Source organism: Thalassophryne amazonica, chromosome 13, assembly GCF_902500255.1.
Source record: "Thalassophryne amazonica chromosome 13, fThaAma1.1, whole genome shotgun sequence".
NCBI classification, from domain to species: domain Eukaryota; kingdom Metazoa; phylum Chordata; class Actinopteri; order Batrachoidiformes; family Batrachoididae; genus Thalassophryne; species Thalassophryne amazonica.
In genome coordinates, this window is record NC_047115.1 from 50,326,943 (window position 1) to 50,341,678 (window position 14,736).

The window sequence follows — 14,736 nt, forward strand, 5'->3', positions numbered from 1 at the left end:
TCATGGCCTACCACAGTAACAATGAACAGCACATTTTTGCAGCTGATCTCCAGCTGAAGTTAAATGATTCTGGTCTCATACTGGCCTTTTTCAAGTCGGTCAGCAGCATGCTGTAGAATCAGCGCCCTGCAGCACATCATTACCCTCGGACACACCATTCTGGAGCATGTAAATTTTTTGGAAGGCAGAAGAATGTTGTGCATGATGTACAACAGTGATGAAACAGAGCCGGCATGAGGTTGCTGGGTTGTTGTAATGTACTGGGAAATTGCTGGGGTTGTTTGATTGTGTTCATCTCAGCCAAGCCTATTATGTTAATCTATCATCAATAGCCAGAATTGCAGTGATAAAGGAAGTCGTGAAACTTGTTTGAAGCACTAAGTGATGAAGCTTTTATCCACAGAGTAAAGGAGGTGCTGATCGGAGCAAGTGGAATACATTTCTTACATCTTGTGTTTTGGCTGCTTAACTTTTATACTTTAGCAGATTTCACAGGGAAAAATGAATTCCTTCCTCGGAGACAGGAGACGGTGAGGTGTTGTGACACAGAGGAAGAAAATGACCTTGTAGGTGAGGTGTTTTTTGGAGCTATGAGAGTGGGCGGTGTAGAAAATTGTGCATCAACACCAGAACTCATATGTTACTGAAGCCGTACAGAGTTCATCATATTTTGACAGAAACAACAGAGAGTTAAGCGCCTGTGCGCGCTGTCACAAACACATCACTGTAAGTGATGAGGTGGAGGAAAGGACACTTTGGAACTGATATCAGATCTGCCCTCGTCTGTCCTCTGTTTGCCTGCAGCCTGTCACACTCAATTACCACAGACTTAACTCAGATGTCTGATTGATTACCTTCAAGTCCAATTAAAATGTGTAAGGGGATATTTTTATATATAGAAATGACGGAAAGTCACAAGTGACCTCAAGTCACTTGACTAGCTCGAGGGAAAAAAAACCCTCCCGTATTGTTTATGCAATAGATATTTTCACATTTTCATTTCAACCTGTAAATTGATTTTTGGCTGTCAGCCCATCTTATTTTCACCAAAAGTTCTCAAATGAATAAACAGTCGAGACCTTGCCGCACATTTGAACAGCTTTCGTCGCCATCTGGCGGGCAAACGTGAGCACTTCAGGGCTTCTGGTACATTTCCTACTTGCAACCAAATCTTCATTAAACAAAGGCATTTATAAATGTCAGAAATTAATGATTTTTTGACAGGTAGAGCTTTGACCTCCCAGTATTGATGTATAAAAAATTCAATTTTGAGAATTTTACTGTTCTTGAGTTTTAGGATGCAGAAGATTTTGCCAGACAGAAAGGCAGCAATTTTTCTTGCACACTCAAAGTTTTTATGCACCTGTGCATTTGGATTAAAAAATGTAGTGTTTGAAGTTCTTCCTTCATCTTTAGGGCCAAAAATGTCCAACCTTTGCTATTTCAACAAAAAGCTAATATTATAATTTCATTAAAGGTACACTGTGTAGGATTTAGTGCCATCTAGTGTTGAGGTTGAAGATTACATTATGCCATCACCAGTCATGATTTTGGTTCTCTTCATGTTTTTGGTTTTTGGTGATGGGAATTAATGCTCCATTTCCTTCTCTTATGATAAACAATATGTATCATCCTCTGTTTCACACAACTGAAGCTTCACAAACTTGTTAGCCTTCACTAGCAACCACAGTGTGTTAGGGAGCAACCACTGATTCCTCTTCCTTTTTCTTTAGTGTTCCAGCTGCACTGCAGTATGCAAAGGATGAAGTATGTATGTCCCTTTTGGGCTACGGTGCAACATGGCAGCCTCCATGAGGGGGCCTGCTCACATATCGATATGACATTCTAAACTTACGGAAACACATCGGCTTATTGTTGCAGGTAATTACACACTAAGAGTAGAATGGCTATGAATGTTATATTCTATTTCTTCTAATAAACACCACTAAATCCTACACACTGTAGCTTTAAATAAATATGTCCATTATCCAGTTACAATACAAACACGTTACCAGGCAGATGTTCCATGTGGTACCATAATGTTTGTTTTTCTTCATGATTGATGTCAGTGAGAGTCCAAGACATATTCAAGGACTTGGAAATGTTCCTGCATCCATCTCCCTGACTTGAAAACAAAACTTTCTGTAAAAGTGATGTTTCATTTTGCGTTAAATGGGACACATACTTATGGAGGCCATTGTACTGTCTTTATTTATTTATTTTTATTTAATTCATGTGATATTGTGGAAATATCACAGAAATTTGAACAGAAAGATGCCTCAATTCTTTTCTAAACATTTGACGTGAGGTGGCACAAACATGTTCACCATCACTCTGGCACTGAGCTTAATTTGTCCAACATAATGTGTAACTGAAATCAAACTGGAATACTCACAAAATGCTGTCATCAGAGCATCCCAGTATGACAGACGGCTGGAAACCTCACACTCGCAGTGTGAATTTAACACGTCTGTGTGTCCGTCTAGGAGAAGACCGCAGCAGGGACAGTGCAGTGGGGATCGCAGACGCACAGTCGGCCGGGGGTGCGGCGGGAACAGAGTCTGGATCCAGCAGACGGAAGCTGCACTGTTGCATCAGAGTAACAACCGTCCAGGTGCAGAAGGCCCTGTGGGGAGTCGCCATGGTGATGTGCGTGTGCTCGTCCTGGGCGGGCTCCACCCAGCTGGCCAAGCTGACTTTTAAGCAGTTTGATGCCCCCTTCACCCTCACCTGGTTCGCCACCAGCTGGAACAGCCTCTTCTTCCCCCTGTACTATATCGGACACATGTGCAAGAATGCAGAGCGGCAGACGCCTCGTCAGAGATTTCGGTAAGATGACTCAAGAAGGACACAGCTGAATGAAATCACCTCCATCTGTGCTTCACTCTGGCGATGTGGATAATTCACCAATGTACCGGCAAAAGCACAAAAACAACAGCTTGTCAAGCTCAATTCTAAATTTTGCACCTTAAGTTATGTAAGTGAAAAATAATTTTTCCAATGTAGCTCAAATGTATTATCTAACAATCTTAATTCAAGACATCTTGTCACGTGAAACGATCTGCTCATGCAACAAGATAAGTTCCCTCAGATTCAGTGTTGTTATCTTGTTTTTAGTGTTTAGTATTTTGTTCAGGGCCACCACAGGAGGTTTGGCATTGGGATCCACATGTTTTCCTACCACAGCTTTAGTGATGTATTATGTGGAGGCCTCAGGCAGTTTTGAACCTGGGCTCTTCACTTGAGGGACTGCTGGCACCACTGTGCTGGCACACAATAGGGAATACTCTGAAAATATAATGAATTATATATCATACCGCCATGTTATTATTTATTTATTTATTTATTTATTTAAGTGTTTTTTCACAGAGTATATGAGGAATTCTGAAAAAAAATCATGTCTGTTTAGAATTGAATAGACCAGCTATTCTCAACCAGTGGGGCCCACAGGTAGGCTTCAGAGCGCCATCTAGTGGGTTGTGGAGGCCAGGAGCCACATCTGTCAGTTTTTTTTCTATAAAACCTACAATTTGTGTGTGTGTGGGGGGGGGCTCTTTTACTATAGCATCTCAGGAAGCATCAGTTTCCAGCATGCATTGGACAGTGTTCTGTGATTAATGTTGGTTTGAGTTCTCACTTGTCGGTGCCATTTCCATCCAGACATTTTCTATACCCGCATATTCCCGATGAGGGTTGCAGGAGGGCGGGAGCCTATCTCAGCAGTCACTGGGCGAGCGGCGACACATAGAGAGAGATCAGTTCTTTCACAAAATGCATACTTTTTAAATAGTGCCAGGTTGCTATGCCACGTGTGTACAACGTTTTGTGTTATTTTAAAGTCTGATGTATGTAAGGCTTGGAGAGCCCTGAACAGCCTTAGCAAGGTCTGGAAATCCAACCTCTCTTCAGACCTGAAAAGCAGCTATTCTCATCCACCCTTGAGTCAATCCTGGTCTATGGATTAACCACTTAGGTGCTGACTGCAAAGCTGCAGTCTGTACTTGATGGTGTTTTAACGCGCATGATGACAGCGACTCTAAATGTCAAATGTCAGGATTGCCTCGCAAATGAGGAGCTCTATAGCAATATACCACCGTTATCCATCACCATCTGGGAGAGGAGGCTGTAGTTTGCTGGTTGTTGATGGCACAGCAAAAAAGAACAATCCAGAGAACATGGTTCCCATCTGTGGGTTGTCCCACATGCACTTTTCTTGACCAACTACATGACAACATGGCCTTCCTTCCCGAGGAGATGTGATGGCTGGTCGGGCTGACTGGAGGGACAGAGTTTGGTGGATCCGAGCTGGGATGATGGTGATGATTTGTTGCTGCATGATTGGAATATCTGTTTCCTGTTGTATCACCTGTTTTCCAGTGCAACACACTAATAATAATAGTGTCAGTGCTTTTACAGCTAAAACAGTCTATTAATCATTGTCTTGTGGCAGAAGTGTTATCTGTGCTTCCTGCTGTGTTACTTTACAAAAAACAAAGGAGGTCTTAGGCTGGATGAAGTGATTGATGAGGGAAATCAGGGACTTTCTCCTGGTTCTTTGTGATGTTGTTGCTCTCATCCATCTGAGCTCCACTCCACATTTCACTCATCATATTATAAAAAGTAGCATCCTTCGACTTTATTCGAGTGATGACCTTTAGCAAAATGTGGAAAATAAAGATAGAAGCTTGTCGTTTGTAATAGTGGGACTGTCTCAACAGCGGAGGGTGAGGCCTGACTCTGGTAACAGTGACGAGCGTTTGCGCTGCTACAACCTGACAGGCGGCTGCTCTTCACACTATCCGCTAATCACTTTCTCTTACTGTGCTCACATAAGATTTATGTGACAGATTACAACTACACAGACTGACAGCAGTTTTTATTTTATCTCCATAGGAAGTGTATGGTCCTACATGAGATAGGGAAACTATATTACAGTCCACTTGGATAAACTCGGTGGTCATCTGGTTCTACACTGTTCAATGCTTACATGGACTGGGTGTTGGCTAAGGGCATGGAACCCAGCATCTTAGGTGCCTTTTTCAGCAAGGAAAGGTTTATTGACATTGACTTTACGGATGATAAATTTGCAGAATTAAGAAATACCGTGATTGCAGCACCTGAGAAGGTGAGTGAAGAATCAGGAGTGCCTGAATTTGCAATTCCCCTGGATCAAGATGCTTCCATTATACAGTACCTGCAGGACAATTCCATGGCTGGAAGTCACGAGTCTCAAACATGCAGGTACAATCAAAAACTGTCAGATGTGGAATTGCTTCATAGTTGCATGAAGGTTGAGTTTGATACTCACTGTTCTGTTTATATTGGAGTAATATGCAATATATTTTAGTGCAAACTCAGCTCGCTGGACCTGATAACAACACTGCACCCCTGTATCTGGCGTGACACTTTGGCAGGAATAACGTCCTCCGCCTGCCAATCCTCAGTTAGAGCCATCGTGTCACTTGGCAAACGTGTGAACTGTGAAAAAAGAACTTTTTAAACAGAAGAGGTGATGATTTCAGGGCCCGAGCTGGACAGGCTACAGAATGTTGTTAGGTTAAATCCCGGTTGGCACCTGATCCCCAGGAAAAAAAATGGGCCTGAATTGATGGGAGAGTTTAAAAATGAGCTGAAGTTTTATGTTCCCCTCTTGCACAGTAATGTGGTCGATTGCTTCCAGCTTTTATTTGAGGACATTTATGTCTGTTTCATATGGTTTGAAATCTATAGCTCTTTTTGTGTGCTGTCACAAACTCTTCAGGGCTGGATCCTTCCGATCAGTGATTAAATCCAGATTTAAGAAAGATATTGGTGCAGATATCCTCTACAGAACACACAGAACCCTTGAAGTTTTATCTCTTCTGAAGGAATTTGTTTCATATCATTTCATCATTTCTTCGTTTCATTATCTCAACTCAACATATCATTTAGAGACTTTTTTAAAATTCCATCTGATCTCACTGTGACTGCAGAGAGAAAGAGAACAAGAATGCTGCCATGCAAGCCACTAAACTGCACACTGGGAGCAATGTGGGGATTAATGTCTTTGCTCAAGGGCACCTAAGTGAGGTTCCTGTGTGCCACGGAATCAAACAGGATTCTCTGGCCACAAGCCATGCCACCACCACCCCAATTATTTGTATATCCACAGAGAGTCTGTGAACACAGCAGCTGATATGATTTAATGTCCACTCATGTTGTACAAGCAGTACTGTGCTAATGTTTTAGATGCCCTAGAATTTTGATAAATTTGCAGTGATTATTTTTCTTAATCGGGGGGTTGAAATGTCCAGACATTCTCATACCCACTAAAAATAGTTTTTATTTATTTATTCATTTTTGTATTTTATAGAAGAAATCGATTATTAAGTTGCAATCTTCATTTAAAAACAAGTAATTGGTCAATGTAAAATAAGGAGATTAAAAAACATATGAATAAATATGTTACTGTATAATTTCAGGAGACTATTTGAACAAATTGTAGGGGGAAAATGCTGTTTTCAGTGGTTAAAAAAAAGGGTTCACTTCTTGCATTTATCACATTAAACAGTGCCCTACAAAAGTATTGGAACAAATTTTAATTTGTTTATGCCATTTCAAATAGAAAAAAATACAAAATTATATATTTCTAAAATTATCTTCCTTAAACACAAACTGAAAGCAAATCTCTACAACTTGATGTAAATGAATTAAAAATATAAAAGCTAAGATGATTGGTTGCATAAGTAATTGAATGCTTTGATGTAATACCTGCAAATAATCAGTTTTATTACTTGGCTGCAACGCTACACGCACTCTGATTGGCTGATTACTGGTTGGATATTTTCCCATATTGGACCGGTTACCATGGCAATCGGTCTGCAGTGCGTACTTTCGTTACAAACTGGCGTCGCTGACCGAATGGACCACCCCTAAAAATCAATCCGCCTTTTGCGTCTGCGCATGCGCCATTTTGGAGCTCTGCCACTCATCTAAAACTGTCTCTTCACCCAAAGCAATCAAATGGATTAATGGGATTATTAACCCTCAGATGACAAGGTAAAACCTGAAGTCAGTTTTAAGCAGAAACGAGGCTGTTTTAAGCAAAAACTCTGCAAAATACCATAACGCTTTGAAATGGCCGAAGCGCAGTGAATGCATCAGCTAGCAGCTCGTTTAGCTGTGGCGCTCTATCACTTCTGCCGTCTTTTATTATAAAATAATGCTGAATTTATGTGGAAATGACTGTTGTACAAAAGCTTCAGATATCTGTCGCTGAGACAGATGATGACTGGAGTGCAGTTTGAAGCAGAAACAAGGTTTTAATCCGTGAATCGTGGCTAATAACGAATGCGTAGATGCAAAAAGCGGACAGATTTTTAGGGGAGACTGTTCGGTCGGTGACACCGGGAAGCTAAAAACACGATTAGAAAAACCAAGTCAGACATCAACACACTCCATAAATAGCTAAACAACATAGGAAAAACACAGATTGAAATCTTACCAGCTAACGACCCGACCATCTGGTAAGCTAGTGGAGGTGAAGAAAGCGAACAAGCCCAACACCGTCAGCAGCATATTCGGGCGATACTGTAAGTTTGCGTGTTTATTTATAATAGCCATATAATAAACAAATTCTTAATGTCGCTTGCTCAGTCTGTACAGGAATATCAAACCTGTGTTTTTCGCACGGGCCTCGCTAACGCTCGGTCTGTACTGTCAACATCTCAGTCTGATATTTCCCTTTACAGCTCTTTCGCTTGGTTAATAATCCTTTTTTATTGCCGGTTTTCTTCAGACAAGTCAGGGGATGGATAAATGAACATTTCAAAGTCACTGAATATGTCTGGGACTTTATTTGCATCAATTATGAAGAAATACAAACAGTATGGCACTCTGGTAAATCAATTCAATTTAGTTTATTTCAACTTATTTAATTTATATAGCACCAAATCACAACAAAGCTGCCTCAAGGTGCTTCACACAAGTAACGTCGAACTTTACCAACCCCAAGAGCAAGCGCACAGGCGACAGTGGTAAGGAAAAAACTCTTTCTGATGATATTGAGGAAGAAACCTCAAGCAGATCAGACTCAGAGGAGTGACCCACTGCTTAGGCCATTCTAACAGTTACAAGGTTTTTACATAGTTTTACAAAGGTGAAGAAACAGCAAACAGGAAATCAAAATAAAATGACATAATAACAAAAGAATATATACTGGTAAATGGTAGGGAGTCTGTATGGAGTAGACAGTTCTCAAAAACTGAGTGACTGTGCAAGAAGGAGAAGAGTGAGGAAAGCCACCAAGACACCCAGACAACCCAGAAGTTGTTACAGGCTTCTCTGGCTGTGATTGGAGACATTGTGCATTGTGAATGTTTTGCATTTTGTATCCCCACTTATACAGCTTCATGATGAAGTGATAAAGAGGAAGATCGTCTTTCACCAAAACAACAAAACTAGGCTTCCATCTCAGATGTAACTTCTGGCAAAATTGTAGTTGAACTTTCAGTTCTTCCTTTTAAGAAAATCCTGCCTGTATGCTTGTCATCCAGTGAATGCAGCACTGGGATATGGTTGAAGACATGACACGTAGATTAAAAGTGTGCAGTGTATCTAGGAGAGGTTTTCCTCAGGGTGGCAGTGCTGACACACCTCCTTGGCTTTAAAAAAAAATGTATGTCCACCTGTCAGTTTATGTTGCCCCTCAGCCACATACGGTTACTGACACTCCATGTTGTGATGATGATATCACGTATACCCTCAAGCCGGACCAATTACAGCTGGCGCCAACCCCCCTCCCCCCACCACTGCTTTTCACTTGCAAGAAAGCAAATAAGTATTAATTCTACCACTTTATTATGTAACTCACGGAATCTTAAATCATTATCATTTGTCCTAATTTGTTGTGAGCTGACACAAAAGCTGATTTCTCACCACACATTTGGTAATAAAACAATCATATAGCACACTGGATAGGAAGAGTTTCTAACTTTAAAGTTTTTAACTTTGCAAGAATTGAAGCAGTGGTGCAGTAATAATGCAGTTGCCTTGAAAGCTGAAGGTTGTGGCTTCAACCCCAATATTAGGCCTAATATACGAGGCCCCCCAAAAATGACTGTCTCAAATTACAACACTGTTAATGTACTCTCTGTAGTGTTGAAAGCACACTTAGATATACCATAAAATAACAACGCAAGAGTCAGAAAGGTTACACTATAAAGAAGTAAATCCAATCACTGTCAAAAGTACTGGGTACCTGTTAAAATGCTATAGAATTAGGGCCCAGTCACATGGCACACAACGATAGCTGGAGAAAGAATAACAAAGTCACAAATTGTAAAGAAAAGGTGGATGAAAGATCCTGCACCTTTCCCATCACTGAAATCCTGCGACTCAAGGGCAAAAAAAGGAAAGAAACAAAACCAAAACTAACAAAAAAAAAAACGTCACGAACGTCGACCTTGACGCTTTAAATGAAATCAAAACAATACATTCATGATGACGTGACGGAAAATAGGTATGAGACTGAGCGCAGCCAGCCTCGTCCTCATGTCCGCAGCACTTGCAGGTGCGGGATTTGGTTGTCTTGATAACAGGTGAGAGATGTTATTTGTTTTAGATTATGCTGCATATACAGTGAGGAAAATAAGTATTTGAACACCCTGCGATTTTGCAAGTTCTCCCACTTAGAAATCATGGAGGGGTCTGAAATTTTCATCTCAGGTGCATGTCCACTGTGAGAGACATAATCCCAAAAAAAAAAAAAAAAAAAAATCTGGAAATCACAATGTATGATTTTTTTTTTTTAATAATTTATTTGCATGTTACTGCTGCAAATAAGTATTTCAGCACCTGCCAATCAACAGAAATTCTGGCCCTCAAAGACATGCCTCTAAAAAGTCCACCTCCACTCCACTTATTATTCCAAATTAGAAGCACCTAGGTCGTTAGCTGCATAAAGTATTTCAACACCTGTGAAAATCAATGTTAATATTTGGTACAGTAGCCTTTGTTTGCAATTACAGAGGTCAAACATTTCCTGTAGTTTTCACCAGGTTTGCACACACTGCAGCAGGGATTTTGGCCCATTCCTCCACACAGATCTTCTCTAGATCAGCCAGGTTACTGGGCTGTTGCTGAGAAACACAGAGTTTGAGCTCCCTCCAAAGATTTTTTTATTGGGTTTAGGTCTGGAGACTGGCTAGGCCACTCCAGAACCTTGATATACTTCTTAAGGAGCCACTCCTTGGTTATCCTGGCTGTGTGCTTTGGGTCATTGTCATGTTGGAAGACCCATCCACGACCCATCTTCAGTGCTCTAACTGAGGGAAGGAGGTTGTTCCCCAAAATCTTGCAATACATGGCCCCGGTCATCCTCTCCTTAATACAGTGCAGTCGTCCTGTCCCATGTGCAGAAAAACACCCCCAAAGCATGATGCTTCCACCCCCATGCTTCACAGTAGGGACGGTGTTTTTGGGATGGTACTCAGCATTCTTCTTCCTCCAAACACTGCGAGTGGAATTAAGACCAAAAAGTTCTATTTTGGTCTCATCTGACCACATAACTTTCTCCCATCTCTGGATCATCCAAATGGTCATGGGGAAACTTAAGACAGGCCTGGACATTTGCTGATTTAAGCAGGGGAACTTTCCATGCCATGCATGATTTTAACCCATGACGTCTTAGTGTATTACCCACAGTAACCTTGGAAACAGTGGTGCCAGCTCTCTTCAGGTCATTGACCAGCTCCTCCCGTGCAGTTCTGGGCTGATTCCTCACCTTTCTTAGGATCACTGATACACCACGAAGTGGGATCTTACATGGAGCCCCAGTCCAAGGGAGATTGACAGTCATGTTTAGCTTCTTCCATTTTCTAATAATTGCTCCAACAGTTGATCTTTTTTCACCAAGCTGCTTGGCAATTGCCCCGTAGCCCTTTCCAGCCTTGTGGAGGTCTACAATTGTGTCTCTGGTGTCTTTGGACAGCTCTTTGGTCTTAGCCATGTTAGTAGTTGGAGTCTTACTGACTGTTTGGGGTGGACAGGTGTATTTATGCAGCTAACAACCTAAAATAGGTGCTTCTAATTTGGAATAATAAGTGGAGTGGAGGTGGACTTTTTAGAGGCAGACTAACAGGTCTTTGTGGGCCAGAATTTCTGTTTCTTTTTGTGTTGAAATACTTATTTGCAGCAGTAACATGCAAATAAATTATTAAAAAATCATACATTGTGATTTCCGGATTTTTTTTTTTTAGATTATGTCTCTCACAGTGCACATGCACCTAAGATGAAAATTTCAGACCCCTCCATGATTTCTAAGTGGGAGAACTTGCAGAATCGCAGGGTGTTCAAATACTTATTTTCCTCACTGTATTGATCTTCACTTTGAGATAAGTTTTTGAATTTGCAGGATGTAAATTAACAAATGAGATAGGAAATAGTTTGGCTTCATATAGTTTGCAATGAAATAAAAGCCAAAGTAAATGTAACAATCACTGAGTGATCTTTTGTTGTTTATTTGTTGTTTGTTTGTTTTTGCATGCCATCCCAGTTTTTTGTGATTTTGGGATGTGCACGCAGGCACTTTTATGCTGTTCATGCAACTTTAAATAATTTTAAATGAACTTAATGACCCCAAATTGATGTAAATCAAAACCATTATTGCACATGAGCCATTTCTCTTACTGGTGATTAATGCGGGAACAAGGTGACTGTGTGTTGGCGCTTTTAATAAACTTCCATCAGGAACGGATTTAACCTGGAGACTGACCAAACTCACCCCTGCTATTCTAGTCACAGTGCACTACTAACCAGTTAGTTCTATTATCACTAATAAAAGGAACTATTGTTCATGTCTTACTGTCACAAGTGAACCACTTACTGCATGCATGCAGTCTAAATAAGAATAAATAGAGTAAATAAGAGTAAAATTGATTATAGCAGTATAAAAAAATGTGTTTCCAGTTTCTTTGTTATACAATGCCCTGATATTAGCTTTTGGCACAAAAAGACTGAAAAGTAGAGACAACACAAACCTGCGCACAGCTTTTGTGTAACACCCAGTGAAGACATGAATTCTTTAGTATCATGAGACAAGTGAGTTTCAGCTCAAAAATGTTTTATTCTTTTGCCTGGTGGCAAATTCTGCTTGTGTTTGCAAATATTTAGTTATTTCAGTCCCGCTGTTGCCGTCCACATGTGATTCACAGACAGAGAGCACTGGATAAATTAATGACAGATTTTGTTGGTATTTGCTCAAACAACAGTCCCACGCCACTCATATTTATTCTGGAGTATAAGTACATGTATTCAGTGTGCTGTGCTGTTATCTTTCTGTGTAGGGAGTGCTGTCGTTTTTTTGGCGACGATGGGCTGACACCCAAGGTGTTTGTCACCAAGGTGGCGCCCTTTGGCCTGCTGTGGATCCTCACCAACTACCTGTACCTGCAAGCTCTCAGGAAGATCAACACAACAGATGTATCGGCGCTGTTCTGTTGCAATAAGGCCTTTGTCTTCCTGCTGTCGTGGATTGTCCTAAGAGACCGCTTTATGGGGGTCAGGGTGAGTGCTGTGATATGTTCAAAACCCAACTGTGGCCATGAATTTATGTGCACCTTGGCTAAAAATGCTACTACTGCACATGTTCCATTTCATCAAACATTATGTGTGATAAAGGAGTTAGGATGTCTATTTTATTTTCAGATAAAGTTCTTTGAATATAGTAGTTACAAGTGAAGGAGTTCAAGTACCACGGGGTCTTGTTCATGAGTGAGGTGTCAATGGAGTGTGAGATTGGCCGGAGAATCGGCACAGCAGGGGCAGTATTGCATTTACTTTACTATACTGTTGTGACCAAAAGGGAACTGAGCCAAAAGGCGAAGCTCTCAATCATCTGGTCAATCTTCATTCCTACTCTCACCTGTGGTCATTAGGGTTGGGTCATGACCGAAAGAACTAGATCGTGCGTACAAGCGGCCGAAATGGGTTTCCTCAAGTGGGTGGCTGGTGTCTCCCTTAGAGATAGGGTGAGAAGCTCAGTCATTCACGAGGAGCTCAGAGTAGAGCTGCTGCTTCGTCTCGTTGAAAGGAGCCAGCTGAGGTGGTTCGGGCATCTGGTAAGGATGCCCCCTGGGCACCTCCCCAGGGAGGTGTTCTAGGCACATCCAGCTGGTAGGAGAACCCAGGGAAGACCCAGGACTAGGTGGAGAGATTATATCTCCACACTGGACTGGGAACGCCTTGGTATCCCCCACTCAGAGGTGGTTAAAGTGTCCCGGGAAAGGGAAGTCTGGGGTCCCCTGATGGAGCCATTGCCCCGTGGCCTGATCCTGGATAAGTGGTTGAAGATGTACATATGTGTGTAGAGAAGGCAGATTTGTGTCAGATTAATCTGGATTCTTCTTTAAACAGCATGTAAGGTTTCAAAATCAGATTGAATTACTTGTAAAAGCGTAACTGGGGAGGTTTTGGGTGTATTTTTGAATGGAGAAACTAGTGCCTTCTTTCACTTATGTAAGCACAGGAAACAAGTCTAAAGAATTAAGCCAAGTCTATTGAACAACGTTTTGGACCATTATTAGTCAGGCTGCTTATTTGTAGCCATCTCAAAAACACCTGTGGCTCCATGAACAGCTGTGCAGTGGAATAGGATTTGGCCTACCAACATGTAGACCTGGGTTTGATTCCTTTTCACACTGGATAAGATACTTCATCTGCATTGTATCAGTCAACCCAGCTGTAAATGGGTACTGATCTCAACTAGAGAAGTAACTGCTGTCTTGTCCAGGGGAAATCATCAACTCTCTTCAGCTTCACGTTATGGAAACCAGGGATAAGGAGCTGCACCAATGACTCTTAAGTACTACGTAGAACTACCTTCTTCTTCTTCTTCTACAAGTCAGGTCACTTCTTAGAAGCCAACTCAAAAAGATTCATGGTGCCACAGAGATGTGGGGATGGACCAGTTGTCTGCTTGGGTGGATGCCAGGACCTATGACGTCATTGATGCAGTGACACTTGGCACCAGCACATTCCCCCAGACTTGACTACAAACAACTGTACAGAATAATATACAAAACTATAAGAAACCTTCTACAATACAGACTTTATATCACTGAGGAAGGACACCCAAATGAACAATCAGGAATTAATGGACCTTTGTTCTGAAGGTCCAGCAGACCATTAGAAGCACAACTAAGGAACTGATCAAGAAGGTGTAGGCATCAGAAATGTGAAACACATTTCAGAGAGCACTCTATCACTACGACATGAAAGGCCGTCCACCCAGGATCATGCCATTAATTCAGAGTTCCTGTAAAAAATGGCTCGGCTTTTGTCTGAATATAAACTGTAACCGTAAATTCTTCTCCAGCTTTTTCTGTCTACTGTAGAATAATGTCCAAACACAAGGCATTAATGAGGTAAGTTTGTGTTTGCTTGTTATGTAACTGAACTGAGTTTTATAAAAACCACTGCTTGAAATATAAGGTCAAAACAGGAAGTGCATAATGATTTCCACCCAGCCGTGGAAGGGGAGTTAATAGTACAAATGTCTCCAGTAGGAATACTACAAATTCTCCAGTTTAGCAAGTTTACTATGTCAACAAACAAGCATGTACTTGTACTTCTATTTTGATGGAGAAAAAGAAGTTTGTAATTTAATTTCTGCATTCTGGTGTGCATCTTAAACTCTTATCATTATCTGTTATGCAGTGCCTTGTTTTGGAGCATTAGAAATCCCAAATGTATTTCTCC

The 14,736-nt window shown here is 41.2% G+C and overlaps 1 protein-coding gene across 2 annotated transcripts in view; it reads left to right on the plus strand.

Annotated features, from left to right (window-relative positions):
• Positions 1–14,736, plus strand: part of slc35f3b (solute carrier family 35 member F3b) — a 214,089-nt gene that overhangs the window by 181,169 nt on the left and 18,184 nt on the right. For both annotated transcript variants that reach the window (XM_034184806.1, XM_034184807.1), the window contains 2 exons: positions 2,487–2,829; positions 12,324–12,543. In XM_034184806.1, coding sequence (XP_034040697.1) covers positions 2,487–2,829; positions 12,324–12,543 — 563 coding nt within the window. The remainder of the gene's footprint in view (positions 1–2,486; positions 2,830–12,323; positions 12,544–14,736) is intronic.